This window comes from Chaetodon trifascialis, chromosome 13 (genome assembly GCF_039877785.1).
Source record: "Chaetodon trifascialis isolate fChaTrf1 chromosome 13, fChaTrf1.hap1, whole genome shotgun sequence".
NCBI classification, from domain to species: Eukaryota; Metazoa; Chordata; class Actinopteri; order Chaetodontiformes; family Chaetodontidae; genus Chaetodon; species Chaetodon trifascialis.
The window spans coordinates 728,855-745,897 of record NC_092068.1 but is presented as its reverse complement, the minus strand read 5'-3'; the positions used below and the strand labels follow the sequence as shown (position 1 = coordinate 745,897).

Here is a 17,043-nt window from a genome sequence, read left to right as displayed (position 1 = left end):
TGACACAGTGTTATACTATCAATAGGTAAAGATATAAGACTACTTTCGTATTTTTTTAAATCCATTGTTTGTCATTGTAGGAGAATGTGGACTATGCTGAACCAAGTACCAGCTCAGCTGCTGCTACCACACAACCTCCTGCAGTGGAACCAGCACCCACTTGGTCAAAAGATAGACAGGAAACTCTGTCTGGGCTGAAGGACATGTCGAATGTCAGTTGCTCGAGGAAAGATAACGTGCAGGGAGACAGTGACCAGGAGATTGAGGGTGTCCCAAGGAAAAGCAGCAATATCCGCTCCCGCAAGAAACCTAAACAACCGTGCAGCAAAGGTTTGTAGCATCATTATGTATGGACTGTGATGGTAGAGATGTGACTAATACCATTAAGGTTGGGTGCATTCCGTTAAGGTGTCCCACATCCACAGATCTCATATTGAGCAAGCTTCCTCACTTGCCCTTTTTTTTTTTTTCCAAATCTACTCTGATGACTAAATACACCTCTAGTGATTAAGGTCTTTTCACCATCCTGTCAGTCTGCCTTCTTGGTAAAAAAAAGACAAACAACATCTCTAAACATTATTAAGGTGTGCACCTGTTTCCTCGGTGAGAACTTTAGTGTAGTTGAGTTTAACAAAAATATAACAATTTACAAATAAGGACATCTACAGAGATAACTCTGACTTTCTCTCAAATTGTTGCCAAAGCACAAAGTAGCTTAAGCTGAGTAGATGCTCACAAATCTTACTGAAGTGCATGGAAAATATCAACTAACAGTGCAAAATATATTTGGCTACAATACGTGCATATGTTAATTCACAGTTCAAACTAAATGGCAGCTGCAGGCATGTGTTATTTTCTGTTACCAAGTGAGGACTCCACTCACACACACATTGCCACTCTTAACTTTAAGTTCATCAAAATGTTACAAAGACATTCTTTTGACACTCTTGACATGTTAGCAAGTTATTACACCCAAGTTAACTGAGTTTAAGATGAACAACATACCTGAAAAATTGGGAGAAATAGTCATTAAGGCGATTGGGTGACCTAACATCTGTGAGAACTTTTGTTTAATGAGGATAATATCACAATATCCCCCAGGTACATGGCTGGAGACACAAGGAATTAATAAAGTATTAAGCATTTTGTCTCATATTTGCTAAAGTGCACTTTACACCCTGACAGCAATCAATAAATCAAATGCTTTGACAAAAAAAATATATATATATATATATAGCACCAGTCAAAAATCTGGACACACCTTCTTATTCAATTTTTCTTCATTTCTTTTATTCTTTCTTCATTGTAGATTAATACTGAAGACATCCAAACTATGAATGAACACATATGGAATTATGTAGTAAACAAAAAAGTGTTAAACCAGAATATGTTTTATATTTTAGGTTCTTCAAAGTAGCCACCATTTGCTTTGATGACAGCTTTGCACACTCTTGGCATTCTCTCAATCAGCTTCATGTAGTCACCTGGAATGGCTTTCCAACAGTCTTGAAAGAGTTCCCAGAGGTGCTGAGCACAATCGTTATGTTCATTTTTTCTGTTCATTATGATAATTAGGTGTTTTCTTATGTGAATGGAGGTAGTTGGATACAGTTAGCAATGACAATAAGCTGTGCTCCTCATCCTTCAGCAGGAGTCAGGCAGTGTACATCCATATGTTTCAGGGTGGGGGCTTTAGAGGGAGGCCTGCGGGAGGGGATGGAATTATTTCCGTTGGATACTTTCAATATATATCTTACTTTTGATGGTTACTCCCACATTACCAACCCCAATTTTAACCATATTTTTAAATGTGATAATAGCTGAGTAAAACTTATTTGAAGTCTAAAATTCTAAATGTACACCACTTCAAATGCTCTGACTGTACATTAGGACGGTCAAAAATTACCATATTATCCAGTAGTGTTATTTTACTGACACTAACACTTCAACCAGACAATGATGCATGTACAGCATTGGTCATCTGTATGGTGCATCATAAATGATGGATATTCAAGCATAAAATCCTGTATTTCAGACAGCTACCATACTGATGCAATCTTGCTCTGATTGGTCTTGTAAGTTTCAACCACGGCATGCCATTGCACTAAACTGATTTGCTCAATGTGTGGTTTCAAGAGAAAGAAAGTGTCAAGTCTTTTTATATCTGTTAATGCTTTGATTTGGTATTCCTGGAATTAGCAAAGGCGACACGCATTCCAAGTACCAGTGTTATTTTGGGAAGCTTGACAGTAAATCCTGCTCTTGAATTGGGTAAATTTTATTATTTGCAGGCTCACGCACCTGGTAATCACTCCTAATGTGTCATTTAGACCAAAAGTGTGAGGATCCGCTAGATCTGTCTTCTCCCAGTGTTCTCTGTTTCCCTTTTCTGTAGTGTTATGTGTCTGTCTGTCTGTCTGTCTGTCTGTCTGTCTGTCTGTCTGTCTGTCTGTCTGTCTGTCTGTCTGTCTGTTCCCCTGTCTATCTCTGCTGGGTTTCCCTGCAGCCAGCTAACTCTACCTCTCCGGCAGCGGACCTGGGGCCTCATGTACTAAGTCTTGCGTGGTTTTCCTACTGAGACATGGCGTACGCTCAAATCCAGAAAACGTCATACGCACAAAAATATCCAGATGTATGAATCTGTGCGCACGCATGAATCCAAGCACATTTCCTTTGTACATCCCAATCAACGTGGAATTGAACGCACATATTGGAGAACCTAACCCCTTGATGTCCAGGCCCCTATTTAAATATGCAAATCGTATTTAAATGAGCCCTGCACCTGGGATTCCCCTGTCTGCACAATCAGAAAATCACAAACGCAAGGTGTGTGGGAGAGTGTGTGTGAGGCTGTCAGTGCTGTGGGGTCAGAGAAGCGCACGCAAGCAGAAGTGAAAAAGAAGTGGTCCGACATCAAGGTGGATGTGAAGCAGAGGATGGCTGTGCACCGCCACAGTGTGGCCAGGGGGGACAGGAGAAGAGGGGCCCACCCCGATTGAACAAAGAGTCACCACGGGTGACACTGGGGTTCTCTCAGGGGTGGTGGGAGCGCATGTGGGTGACTCTGATTACCCCCAAGGTAATACCTACTTATGTATTTGTGTAACTCACAACAAATGTGTTCAGACAGTAGCTTGCTCACAGCCCTATAAGATAGCGGTTCATGCATAAATACTGTATGTATGGTATTATTTGGTTTGAAATCTTTTGAATTTCAATTTAAATTTGATAGCATATCAAAGAGGATATCTAAGACTTTGACTCATGTTTGATTACTCAATTTATTATTTTAAAACACAGGAGAGGACACGCAGTTGCAGCCACGTGCCACAGACTTGGGGGATTCCTCCAGCATCCCCAGTGTCTCCGGCACCAGTACACCGCATCCACCGGCTGCTGCTGCTGTCCGCCTCACTGGCCATGTCCTCACCCATGCTGTGGTGGAGTCAAAAGAAGAAATCGTTAGAGCAATAGGTGGCATAAATGATCACCTAGATCAACTAATAGGCGTCCTCACAAATATTGGTGAATCAATAATTTCACTGGTGAATAAGTGAATTCTGCATCCTTGCCTCTTTTACATGGTTGAAATCAAATGTTGCTGGGCCCGAATGGGTAGGATGCACATTCATGGGTCCAGCTTCTGGTTCGTCTGGTGCGGAGATATGCTGCTCTGGCAGTGGTATGGCATGCAACATTGTGGAGGACGCCGCACGCCATCACATTGCGGCACCTTCTCGGGACTGTACATCAGCATACCCCCAGTCCTGTCCTGGCAGCGCCACCGTCCCTTCAGCAGACCGATTGTCCTCTCAACGACTGACCGAGTGTGGGAATGGAGGTCATTGTATCTCCACTCTTGGTCAGTCTGAGGGTTGGTGAGAGTGGTCATCCTCCAGCTCTTAAGTGGGCAGACCACGGTCGCCTGGGGTCAATTGAAAGCAGGCAAAGTAAACTGGATTTACAGTTTCCATTTGTTAATTTTATACACTACTTACATGGATCACACACTATTGTTGCAAATTAGTGCAGAAGTGCGCCAGGGAAAAGGTGAGGCTGATTAAGACATTTCACACTTTAAGCACGGGGTTATTAACATGAGTACTTTGCACACACAGACAGTCAGGGGCTTGTTAGAAAGATCTTAAGCTGTAGTTTAACCAGCAAGAAACAGCAAGTCACTAACTTTAACCACTGACAAGTAATAATGCTGTGAAGACAGGATAGAATTTGGGGGTGCACATGCTGAATGTGCATCACGGGAATTAATATTAGGACAATTACATGAATAAATTTACTCACCAAGTAGGGTACCACGGTGGCTCAAGTGGAAACACTGTCGCCTCACAGCTTGAAGGTCCCCGGTTCGAATCCTGCTGTGGGCGCTGGTGGCGTGTCCTCCACCATGCCTTCGGTGCTCCGAGGAAAAAAGGGGGCCTTTCTGTGTGGAGTTTGCATGTTCTCCCCGTGTTCACCCGGGGTTTCCTCCGCAATAACCCCCACTAAAAACATGCAAGAAGATCACCACCTGACCAATGGTGACGAAAAAAGGATGGGTCCCCGGGCGCGGGCACTGGCATCGGCTGGCGGCTGGCAGCTGGCAGCCCACCGCTCCTGGTCTGCCGCGGAGGAATGACGGACTGAGGATGGGTCAAATGCGGAAATATAATTTCACGAGAAGCATGGCGTGTAGTGTAACTCACTTGTGTGACGTGATAAATAATAATTCTTCTTCTTCTTCTTCTTCTTCAAGAAGCCACCCATCGCACACAGAGCCAGCTTGTAGTCTGTTCCCAACCATGCATGAATGTATGAATCGTGCATTGAACCAGGCCACCTCACCACAATGTTGGTTAATTGCATTTGCGCATCACATATGATCTGTACATTGAACGAATGAAAATGTTTCCTGTTGATATATACAAATTTATCATGTGATGGCACTTTCACAGCAATGTGTGTGCAGTCGATAGAGAAAACCGGCTCTCGCTGCAAATTGCACTTTAATGTTGACCTGTTCAGCTGCATTGTATGGGAATTTGATATACCTGGGTGACATGCGAATAATTCTGTCCCACACGGCTGGCATGGCTCGGCTCAGGGTCAACTGGCACAGTCCCGATCGGTCAGCCAGCTCCCTCTGGAATGCCCCGGTTGCTAGGAGCCCCAGTGTGGTCAGCACCTGTATGGGCACAGGCAGCGCATGGCTCCTCGCTGAGTTGCGCTCCAAGGGTGCCGCAGCTCTGCGCACAGTTCCAGGAGGATTGCCCTCAGGAACCTAAAGCGGCTGATAAGCCAGTTGTCATCATGTGCCAGTAAATCCTCTCTGTCTCTGAACAAACGCTCTCTTCGTATTGCACCATTTGCAATGTCTTCTAATACTGCTAAAGCAGCCATTGTTTTTAAAGGTATTTTTTGCATCACTTTGCGCATGCTTTTATATCCACTCATGTAATTGCAGACACGTGGGTGTGTTAATTGTTCATCAGTGCTAATTGTTCATGTGTCTCTGATGTGCACATCCCAGCATCACCTCTAAGTGTCGCCAAAGGATCAACAGCTGTAGAAACATGCGTACGCCAGCCATGAAGTTGGCATGAGGCACTGCACATTTCCACAGTCATTTCACTCTTGATACATCTGAACTTTGCCGTGAAAAAGAGCATACACCAAGTTTTTGTGCATACGCACCCTTTGTACATGAGGCACCTGGAGCGTAAGAGCCTGATTAGGGCTCAGTATTTAAGGATGACCTCGAGAGAGCTGCTAGGACGCCCAGAGGCGTCCATTGAGGGGAAGGTACTGTGAGATCCGCTAGATCTATCTGCTCCCAGTGTTCTCTGTTTCCCATTTCCCTAGTGTTATGTGTCTGTCTGTCTGTTTCCCTGTCTGTCTCTGCTGGGTGTTTCCCTGCACCCAGCTGACTCCGCCTCTCCGGCAGCGCATGTGCCTGAATAAGGCTCGCTATTTAAGGGTGATGCTGAACTAGAGTGGTAGCTGGATTATCCTGAACTCTCCCATGAGTTTACCAGAACAGTACCCAGTGAGTATTTCCAGTCTTGTCCGGTGGCTTTTTCTTTTGCTTCACATATGCTTTGTTTGTTCACAGTGCCTACCAGCCTGTGTTCAGCCTTTGCCCAGCCTTTGCCCAGCCTCAGCCTCCCATGTGGAGAATTGTTTGTTCCACTCATCGAGTGCATATTTTGTTTCTCTCTCCACTCGTTGAGTGTGTTTTTGTTTATCGTTCCCATTCCTTATGAGTGTGCCTTTTGTTGCAGTTCTTGTTAATAAATTTGTTTTCCCCCTTTTACTCTTGTCTCCTGGTCTGTACATTGAGTCCAGTTACTGCTAAATTGAGACCAAGCCTAACAAAAAGATACTGACATGGCATGTGTAACAAAGAGAAAATATGTTTGGGGAAAGGTTTTAAACCATCTTCACTTTTTATTTCTCTGTGGTGCTAATCCTGTTTAAATCCCTCCTTGGTTATGGTTCTGACTGTTGCAGTGGAGCTCACAGCTGAGGCTGCAGATCCCTGTGAAGAACCAGTGAAGAAGAAGCAGAAAGGCTTGAAGAGAGAAGCAGCCAGTCAAAGACTGCTTGTTGCTGGACACAAGATAAAGAATGCCTTCATTTGTGGGTGAGTATAAAGACTGTTCACCATATGAGTCACCCTTAGTAAACATTTATTAATCTATTTAACAGGTTGATTAAATAATCAAAAGTTTATTTATAAAATGGTCTTAGATTAATGCAAATAATTATGTTCTAATCCTTGGAGGAATTAAAATACAATGTAATGTTTTACTGAAATTTAACTACTTTTTCCAGTAATTTAGTGTTGTAATGCTTGCCATTTTGTTTTCCTCTACAGTATTCAGAATGTTTACAGGCCCGCTCAGAGTTTCTTCAGGGGAATTCTCCATGCTGAGTATCGAGCTGCCACCGATGTCTATGCTCTCATGTTCCTGACTGACGTCATCGACTTCATTGTCATCGTCTTTGGGTTTTGGGCTTTTGGGGTGAGAGATAAATAGAAAGACTGATGGATGGACATTGTCATTTTTGCGATACTGTAGCTGTCTCCCAACAGGCAGCAGGGTGCTGAGTTGAATACACAAGTTGAATACTTCTATGTTTAAAAGCTTAGGCTTTTCAGTTGCTGAAGAATATTGAAACACCTTCATGAATGACAGAATCTTGTCATCATCCTTGATAATAAATGTCAGTATAAATCCTGGTTTATATGTCATAATGGTAATCATGTTACAACATCTGTTATGGAGAATATATAAGATAATAATAGATAAGATAAGATTTTATGAATTTATAAAGACTTTATGAAAGACCTTATTCCCCAAAGGGGAAATTTGGGTATTAAAGGCAGCAGCAGTAGTAGTATCAAAAAGTATAAAAAAGACAGAAAGGAATAAAATACAAAATACATTTAAAAAAAAAAAAAAAAAAAAACAACTCTCAAAACTCTGCATACATACATTTTATACAAGGGAGAACAGTGTTTTTTAAGATTGCACATTAGATAAAAAAATATGTTTCAGTGTATAAAATATTAATGTAAATGGAAAAAAAGTAACAATTGTACAGGAATGGAGAATTGCACATTTTATACAATCAAGTACAGTTTTTTTCACTATTGCACATTGATTAAAAAATATAGTATATACAAAAAATATGTCTATCTATCTATCTATCTATCTATCTATCTATCTATCTATCTATCTATCTATCTATCTATCTATCTATCTATCTATCTATGCACACACACAAACACAGACACGCGCACACACACATACATTTGTATTTTAAAAACAGAAATTAAATCCCTCATGACTCTGACATCTTTCTCCTACAGAAACACAGTGCAGCAGCTGATATAACCTCTACCCTATCAGAGGACCAGGTTCCTGAGGCCTTTCTAGTGATGTTACTCATCCAGTTCAGTACCATGATCATTGACAGAGCCCTGTACCTGCGCAAAGCCGCCTTGGGAAAACTCATCTTCCAGGTTCAGTTCACGTATTCCAATTATAAGCATTCATGTTTCTATCTGTCTGGTTCCATGTTTGTTTGTTTTTCAACTCAGGCTCTCTGAAAGTTGCTTGTTCCCCCTTTCACAATCACAAATTATATCAGATATTATTGAGTGGTCTAGAATTGTTTTCTTGGGGGGGCAAGCTAGGGGCATAGACTGTGGAAGGGTAGCACACTGAAATGACATTTTTTTAAGCCTACCTCTTTGTTACCTTACAGAGACAGAAATCAGTTTAGTTATGAACAGCTTTATTACAACTCTACCAACATGATAGAAAACCATGCAGAACACATCTACACTTAAACAAATCCGTCTCACTATACACTATACACACATTTTTAGACCATGCATTATACATGACTTTTCATTTATAATATACAATGTAGAAGTCAGTGATACTGAATTCAATAACAATCTTGTGAACAAAAGCTGGGTCTTCTCTTGTAATGCACTAGACTTGATCATCATTGATAAATTATTCGTATAAGCTTTCTGAAATCTTAAAGCAAAAGAGATCAAATACCCAGTTGGTGGGATGGTGTGTGGTATGAAGCATGGGGAGGCTCTTCACTGTCACTGCAGCTTTGACTATGAGATTCCTGATGGTTCACATGTTCGTGATCCAACTGATCACTAGGGGAAGTGTCTGATCACACAAAGAAATATTCAATTATTGCATCAAGAAGTTATTTAAACACACACTGTTTTTATTCAGTTGCCTAGGGTTATTCATTATAACTTAAATATTTAGCCCACCTGCAGAGTGCTGAATTGCCCATGATGGGCCCTCAACCTCATCACTGTGCAAAGTTCCTGGGAAAAGTTGTATCAGTTACTCAAAATGTCAATACAAGTGTAACATCAACTGAACTTTTAATACTTATTCAAATGTGAATAAGTTATTCATAGATAGATAGATAGATAGATAGATAGATAGATAGATAGATAGATAGATAGATAGATAGATAGATAGATAGATTCAACTGTCCTTTAGCTCATAAAAACAACAACCACACTTCTACTCATCCACAATAAAGAGTATTAAAATAGACATAAAGTATTAAACAGAATTGAATCAATAATTCTTGATTAAATTAAAACTGCCCATTCCACAGTCTAGTCCAATTGTGGCAGAGGTGGTGTGTGAGTTTGACTGTGACTGATTCAAGATGCAGTGACTGATACCTTGATCACTGTTATCTGCAGCCTTTATTTTCTTTATTTTAAAAAAGGTCTCAATGTTTTGAGTCCTTTTCTTCCTGTTTCTCTGCCTATCACTGTCTGCCCCTGAAGGATGCATATTGTTTGGTTGGAAATAATATTAAGTCAGAAAATCACTTTCCTTAAACTGAAACACACAGGATAGGTATCGCATGCAATTATATCATCCTCTATTGATATGTTACAGCAACCCCAAGCTGTCTCATTTTCACATGTGTATGAAATAAATCTTTTTGAAGACTAAAAACAAGCTAAATGGCTATCCTCCGCTCTAGAAAAGCCTCCACACTTGTATTTTATGAAGCACCTTGTAACTTTTGTTTGAAAGGCGACAGACGCACACACACATAGACAGTATGTGCACACATATGGTGTGTTTTTAGTCCATTAGTCTAGCTTGGGGTTGCTGTGACGTTTGTTTTTTCCACCTTTACTGGCGCAGGCTAATGTTTCGAATTGACTTCAATTCATGATGCTAAGCTAGTGCACTGTGCCAACTCTAGATATGACTTACTTATCAACTTAATTTAAACATTTGTAAATCATTTAACACTACACATTGTGAGTGACTGTTTACTTACCCGTGTTTTCTCCTTATGAGACGAAATAGTGAGTGCAATCTGAGTGCAAGTCTGCATGAGTTGAAGTTCAAACAGAGCAAAGAGTCGTGGCATCCAGCATGGATTAGTTTTGTTTTGCTCTTCATTTTTAGAATATCACTACTACTTTTTTGCATTCAAGGTATTTAATCATTTAGTTGTTGTTGTTTTTTTCTCGCTCTCTCGTTCCTTCCCTGCAGGTGACCCTTGTGTTTGGGATCCACCTGTGGATGTTCTTCATCCTGCCTGCTGTCACTGAAAGGTCTAAAAACTAAATCATGTATTTATTGTATTATAGTATTCATGAAAAATAATTACATCGCCAATGAACATCATTCTAGTAGTAGTCTTGAGAATACTGTTGCAAATGAATTTTAACAAGCTTCAATCTTTCCTGTCTCTCATTCTCTCTGTTTAGGATGTTCAATCAGAATTTTGTGGCCCAGCTCTGGTACTTTGTCAAGTGCATTTACTTTGGCCTGTCAGCCTATCAGATTCGTTGTGGATACCCTACTCGTATCCTTGGCAACTTCCTCACCAAGAAATACAACCATCTCAACCTGTTTCTCTTCCAAGGGTATGGACATAAAGCACAGAATGAACATTTGCAATAGAGGATCCAAGAATCAAAATGTGTTTGGGTGCATTCTTTTTGTATATATTTTTTAGTCTTCTTTCAAGTATGAGATCCACAATTCAGTGGATACACTATGTTTACCTATAATGTAATTTTGGTGAACCTGCTTCAAGCACCTGACTATGTGGCTTCCCCATCATTCTGACATCTCTTCACAATGATTAATGTATTTCTATAGGTCCTGTATGTGCATGTGTGTGTATTTCAGGCCTATGTGTTTGTGCAATGAAAAAATGCAACAGAGAGGAAAAAATGCATTTCCTGCCATACCAGCAGTATGATATGCATGTTAAGCATATGCATGTGTGTAGGTTTCGTTTGGTGCCATTCCTGGTGGAGCTGAGAGCAGTGATGGACTGGGTTTGGACTGACACTACTCTGTCTCTATCAAACTGGATGTGTGTGGAGGACATTTATGCCAACATCTTCATCATTAAATGCAGCCGTGAGACAGAGAAGGTATGAAGTCTAAGAGTACAGTACAGTGATGTGATGCCAGACCAAATTACTTCTTCTGAGATAAGAGTACTTGTCTGGGAGTGTGGGGTTTGAAAGACAGGGGTCTTTTAAGTTGTATGTTGTGTATTCACAGGTGGAAATCTGTTCAGCACTTAGTAGCAATGGATCCCCACAATGTTATTTAAAAAAAAATAAATAAATGAGACCAGGCATGTGGGGGGGGGGGGGGGGGGTATGACAAACCACAAACCCTGGGTGTTCGCGGAATTGAAAGCCCTACTTAGTGAGAAGAAGAGGATCTTTCAATCAGGGGACAAAGATAGAGGGAGCTGAAACGGGAGGTAACCTCTTCAGTACGGTGCTCCCTCTACAGGGTTATAAAAGTTATATTCCAGCTCGAAAAAACGCTGCTACAATCTGCTCCTATGACTCTGCGTTAGTTTACGATCCACCGCGAGGGTCCTGGTTGTTTACATAAAGAGGAGGGGGTTTCAAGAGTGGGGGGAGTGCTCACATCAAATACCCTATCTTTGGGCTTACTTCCCTCTGTATTGTCATTGGTGTTTCTATGGTGGGGGGGGGAGCTACTGACTACTGTAAGTGCGCAGTTAGTTTCACCTCTCCGTGTCATTCACAAGTGAATAGGCAGAGCGCTTACAGAGGCTCACAGACGACCCTGCTAAGCAGGCCGAGGTGTTATTTTACTGTTTTATTTGTATTTTGTCCTTTCATGAGGGTAAAAACAACAGAAAAAAGAAAACGGCTGCAACAGAGAAGATTGGTAGAGAGCCTCCAATGAGATACTGCTACTCCATTCAGACGAACGCCTGTGGGAAAACCTCCATAAAACTGCTCAGGTTCATTATTTTGGCATGTACTTTTGCACAATTACTTATCAGATATGACTTTACTAATTCGTAGAAGAATTTGGCCTTCATCACATGATTTAAAGGTGGTTTTTACTCAAAATAATGTTGTTGTTTTTTTTAATTAATAATTTCTACTGTGTTCAAGATGAATTTACTCTGACATAGTAACATATCTTTTGATTCTGACACTTCTGTAGTAATCTCACAGGTCTTAGCTTTCTTTGAGACCAAGATTATTCATACAGCCCTTGTAGTTGTGAAGATATACTCTATTTATTTTGGGTAGGTCATTTGGGAGAAGAGGCAGACAAAATAGGCCTGGTACTGGAGAGGATAAGGAGAGGCAGAGGGAACAACACCAGAGAGGTTTGGTCATGGTAGCAGCAGTTGGGGTGGGCTCCTGAATCTGGAGACCAGGAATGGGCAGATGAACTGACCTGTTTTTGAACAGATTTTGATTCTAGACCCATTCCTCCCCCCACCAACATGAGCCCAGACTTCACCACACCCTCCCCTCCCCCTCACAGCACCCCTGACACCAACAGCACCCTCTTTACAAAACCTGACCAGGTGAGGAAGGAGCTCAGGAGAATGAAGGCGAGGAAGGACACAGGCCCGAAGAGCATCAGCTCCACACTGCTCAGGGACTGCACAGATCAGCTCTGCGGGGTCCTCCTGCACATCTTCAACATGAGCCTCAGTCTGGAGAGAGTTCCAACCCTTTGGAAAACTTTCTGTGTGGTTCCAGTCCCAAGGAGCGCACATCCCAGAGAGCCCAACCACCAAGCGATATGCACGGTGGATGCAGTCATTGACCTGCTCTATCAATGTCTTTCACAGCCATTGCTGGATGCGTATCACAAGACAAGGATTTGGAATACAGAAAGGTTGTAACCATCTTTGTCAACTGGTGTGGACTGAACCACCCGCACATAAATGCCAGCATGACGAAGGAGATGGTGATTGATTTCCGAAGGAATGTACCGCAGACTACGCCAGTGATCATCCAGGACTTTGGACATAGAGATCATGGGGGATTACAAATACATGGGGTTTCATCTCAACAACAAAACTGGACTGGACTAAAAACACAGATGCCCTGTACAGGAGGGGCCAAAGTCACCTGCACCTGCTAAGGAGACTGAGGTCCTTTGGAGTATGAAGGACACTGTTAAAAACATTTTATGACTCTGTGGTGGCATCTGCAGTTTTCCATGCAGTGGTCTGCTGGGGCTGTGGGAGCTCTGAAAGGGGCAGGAAAAGACTTAACAAAGTGGTCAGGGGAGCTGGCTCTGTCCTGGACTGCCCTCTGGACACTGTGAAGGAGGTGGGTGAGAGGAGGATGTTAGCCAGGCTGACATCAATCATGGATGTCAGCCTGTAGGACAGGGGCTGGGATGGGGTGGGCTTAAGCAGCTCCTTCAGTAACAGAGGGCTGCATCCAGTCTGTAAGAAAGAACGCTACCACAGGTCCTTCATTCCTACATCTGTGTTGATGTTGACTGAGTGTTTAACACCAGCATCATGTAATGTAGTACTGTGTTGATGCTGTCTTTCTCAATTCTACATCATAAACCCATTTTTGATTTGCACTACTCTTATCAAGGCTAATATATGCTCTAATGCTAATATATGCTCACATTTATCCATTTCACCTGATGCAATTTCTAAGTTGTATATTTCTCTCAACTATGCAATAACACTATTTACTATCCATGCGTGCAGCCTGTAGCAGTCGCTCCTGTTTTCTTTTCTTAGTTTTACAATTCTTTTGCTCTTTTCTTTATTATTAATATCTTTAACTTAAGGACCGTCATTTTGAAGCTGTGCCCTCTCCAAACATGCTGGCTGAGAGAGTTCTGGTTTGTTTTTTCACGTTGAAATTACTACTCTCACTGGGACACAGCACCGACGTGCAGCGCATTGTTTACGACAGAGATCAGCTGATCGCGCTGAGGCAGGCCAGCTTGTCGGCCAGAACAACAGAGATCCCCGCTGAAATCTGGAGAAAAACACACAGAGGATGCAGGGGAGGACAGAAACAGCAGAGGAAAAGAGCGGGGTCGAGACAACAGAGGCTTACGGAAAAGAGGAGATATAAGCCGTGTCTCCCCTCTCTCATCATGGGCAACATGCGGTCGCTGGCAAACAAGGCGGATGAGCTAACAGCACTCGCCAGGAGTCAAAAGGAGTACCGGGAGTGCAGTCTGATCTGTTTTTCGGAAACATGGCTGCATCAGGACATACCCGACGACAACGTCTCCATCAGTGGCTTTCAGACTGTTCGGGCTTACCGGGACTGCACGCAGAGCGGTAAGCGTTGTAATCCTGGTCACATTACCATCAAGGAACATATTTGTTGCCCGGATATTGAACTGCTGGCTGTTGGACTCAGGCCATATTATTTGCCCAGGGAGTTTTCACATGCTATCATCGTTGCTGTTTACATCCCCCCCTCTGCCAACCCGATAGTGGCATGTGACGTCATTCACCCCGCCGTGGCCCATCTGCAAACTCAACACCCGAGTGCATTCATCGCTATCTCGGGTGACTTCAACCACGTCACCATGGAAAGAACACTGCCCAATTTCACGCAGTATGTGAGCTGTCCCACAAGAGAGGAGAGAACCCTGGACTTGTTGTATGCTAACGTCAAGGATGCATACAGCTGCTCCCCCCTCCCCCCTCTGGGCAGGTCAGATCACAACCTTGTTTACCTCACTCCCTGTTATGTGCCCCTGGTGAAGAGTCAGCCTGCGACCACAAGGACAGTAAGGAGATGGTCAGAGGAGACATATCAGACACTGCAGGGCTGTTTTGAGGTGACAGACTGGCAGGCACTCTGTGAGCCGCATGGGGAGGACATTGATGGGCTCACAGAGTGCATCACAGACTACATCAACTTCTGTGTGGACTCCACTGTCCCATCCAAGACTGTCCATTGTTATCCAAACAACAAGCCGTGGGTGACAAAGGACATCAAAGACATCCTCAATCAGAAGAAGAGGGCTTTCAGAGCTGGCAGCAGGGAGGAGGTGAGAACGATACAGAAGGAACTGAAGGTGAGAATCAGGGAAGCTAAAGAGAAATACAGGAGGAAGCTGGAGTGGAAACTCCAGCAGAACAACTTGAGAGAGGTCTGGAGTGATATGAGGACCATTACTGGCTTCAGGACGGGCGGCAGAGGAGTTGAAGGCAGCATTGACAAGGCAAATGAACTGAATTTGTTTTTTAACAGATTCGATGCTTCAGGCCTGGCTCATGCTGCCTCTGGCTCCTCTGCTGTCTGTACTGGACGACCATCATCACCCACTCCCCTCTCCTTCCCTCCTTCTCCTTCTCCCCCTCTTCCTTCTCCTCCTTTTCACATCCCCCCGTCTTCCTGTGTGAGCCCTCTTCACACCTCCGCAGACTGCCAGACTATCCTCAGTCACAGACCAGAGGATTTCACCACATCTCCTCTACCTGTCACCTCCACAGTGTGCTTCACTGCAAACCAGGTGAGAAGACAGCTGATGAGACTCCACACGAACAAAGCTCCAGGCCCTGATGGTGTCAGCCCCAGGGTGCTCAAAGCATGTGCCCCCCAGCTGTGTGGAGTTATTCAACACGTCTTCAACATGAGCCTAAGTCTCCAGAGGGTCCCCATGCTGTGGAAGACGTCATGCCTCGTTCCTGTGCCAAAGACATCACGGCCCAGGGACTCAGAGGATTATAGACCTGTGGCACTGACCTCCCACATTATGAAGACTCTGGGGAGACTCGTCCTGGAGCAGCTCCGGCCCATGGTCAAGCCACTGTTGGACCCCCTCCAGTTCGCCTACCAGCCCCAACTTGGAGTTGAGGACGCCATCATCTACCTGCTCAACCGTGTCTACGCCCACCTGGACAAGCCGGCAAGCACTCTGAGGATCATGTTTTTTGACTTCTCCAGTGCGTTCAACACCATTCGTCCAGCTCTACTGGGTTACAAGCTGACAGCAATGCAGGTGGATGCCCCCCTAGTGTCCTGGATTGTGGACTACCTGACTGGCAGACCACAGTATGTGCGCCTGCAACACTGTGTGTGCCAGACAGAGTGGTCAGCAACAATGGGGCCCCTCAGGGGACTGTTTTCTCTCCCTTCCTCTTCACCCTCTACACCACAGACTTCAACTCCTGCACAGAGACCTGCCATCTTCAGAAATTTTCTGATGACTCTGCGATAGTTGGATGTATCAGCAAGGGCAATGAGGATGAGTACAGGGCTGCTGTGGACAACTTTGTCACATGGTGTGAGCAGAACCATCTGCAACTACGTGGCAAAGACTAAGGAACTGGTAGTGGACCTTAGGAGAACCAAGACACTGGTGACCCCTGTTTCCATCCAGGGGATCGGTCTGGACATTGTGGAGGATTATAAGTACCTGGGGGTACACATGGACAATAAACTGGACCGGGCTAAGAACACTGACGCTCTCTACAGAAAGGGCCAGAGTCGTCTCTATTTCCTGAGGCGACTGAGGTCCTTCAACATCTGCTGGACTATGCTCAGGATTTTTTATGAGTCTGTTGTGGCAAGTGCAATTCTCTATGCTGCTGCGTGCTGGGGCAGCAGGCTGAGGGTGGCAGATGCCAACAGACTCAACAAACTGATCCGCAAGGCCAGTGACATTGTGGGGATGGAGTGTGACTCTCTGACGGTGGTGTCAGAGAGGAGGATGCTGAAGAAGCTATGGACTATAATGGACAATGTCTCACACCCACTTCATGATGTGCTGGCCAGGCACAGGAGTACGTTCAGTGAGATACTCATACCACCAAAACTAAGGACTGAACGCTACAGGAAATCATTCCTGCCTGTGGCCATCAACCTGTACAACTCCTCTCTCTGAATGGCCCTGGGACTTCACTGTCACTGTCTGTTCTGATGTATATTTTACTATTTCAGTTTTTGCACATTCAACATTCAGTACATAGTACATAGTAATTCTAATATATATTTTACATCTCAATTTTGCACATCCAATTGTATTGCGGTACATTTTATATTGTTGTACATTCATTGAGTGGATATTTCTGTATATTTGTATATTTCTTATTTACATATACCCTTAGTATTAATATGCTGTTTCTTTTATATTGCCTTTATATATATATTCCTTCTCGTCCTTCTTTCTACTTTTTATTCTAGTCTATAATTCTGTTTTGCATGGAGCACTGCTA

At 43.4% G+C, this 17,043-nt stretch overlaps 2 protein-coding genes across 3 annotated transcripts in view; one reads left to right on the top strand and one right to left on the bottom strand.

Moving 5' to 3' along the window:
* zswim8 (zinc finger, SWIM-type containing 8) overlaps window positions 1-17,043 on the bottom strand; it is a 425,535-nt gene that overhangs the window by 14,830 nt on the left and 393,662 nt on the right. The gene's annotated exons all lie outside the window — the stretch shown is intronic.
* The window catches only part of piezo1 (piezo type mechanosensitive ion channel component 1 (Er blood group)), a 308,724-nt gene that overhangs the window by 243,406 nt on the left and 48,275 nt on the right, over window positions 1-17,043 (top strand). The window contains exons 40-46 of the mRNA XM_070977141.1: window positions 81-330; window positions 6,508-6,640; window positions 6,875-7,022; window positions 7,874-8,026; window positions 10,074-10,135; window positions 10,292-10,450; window positions 10,822-10,969. Coding sequence (XP_070833242.1) covers window positions 81-330; window positions 6,508-6,640; window positions 6,875-7,022; window positions 7,874-8,026; window positions 10,074-10,135; window positions 10,292-10,450; window positions 10,822-10,969 — 1,053 coding nt within the window. The remainder of the gene's footprint in view (window positions 1-80; window positions 331-6,507; window positions 6,641-6,874; window positions 7,023-7,873; window positions 8,027-10,073; window positions 10,136-10,291; window positions 10,451-10,821; window positions 10,970-17,043) is intronic.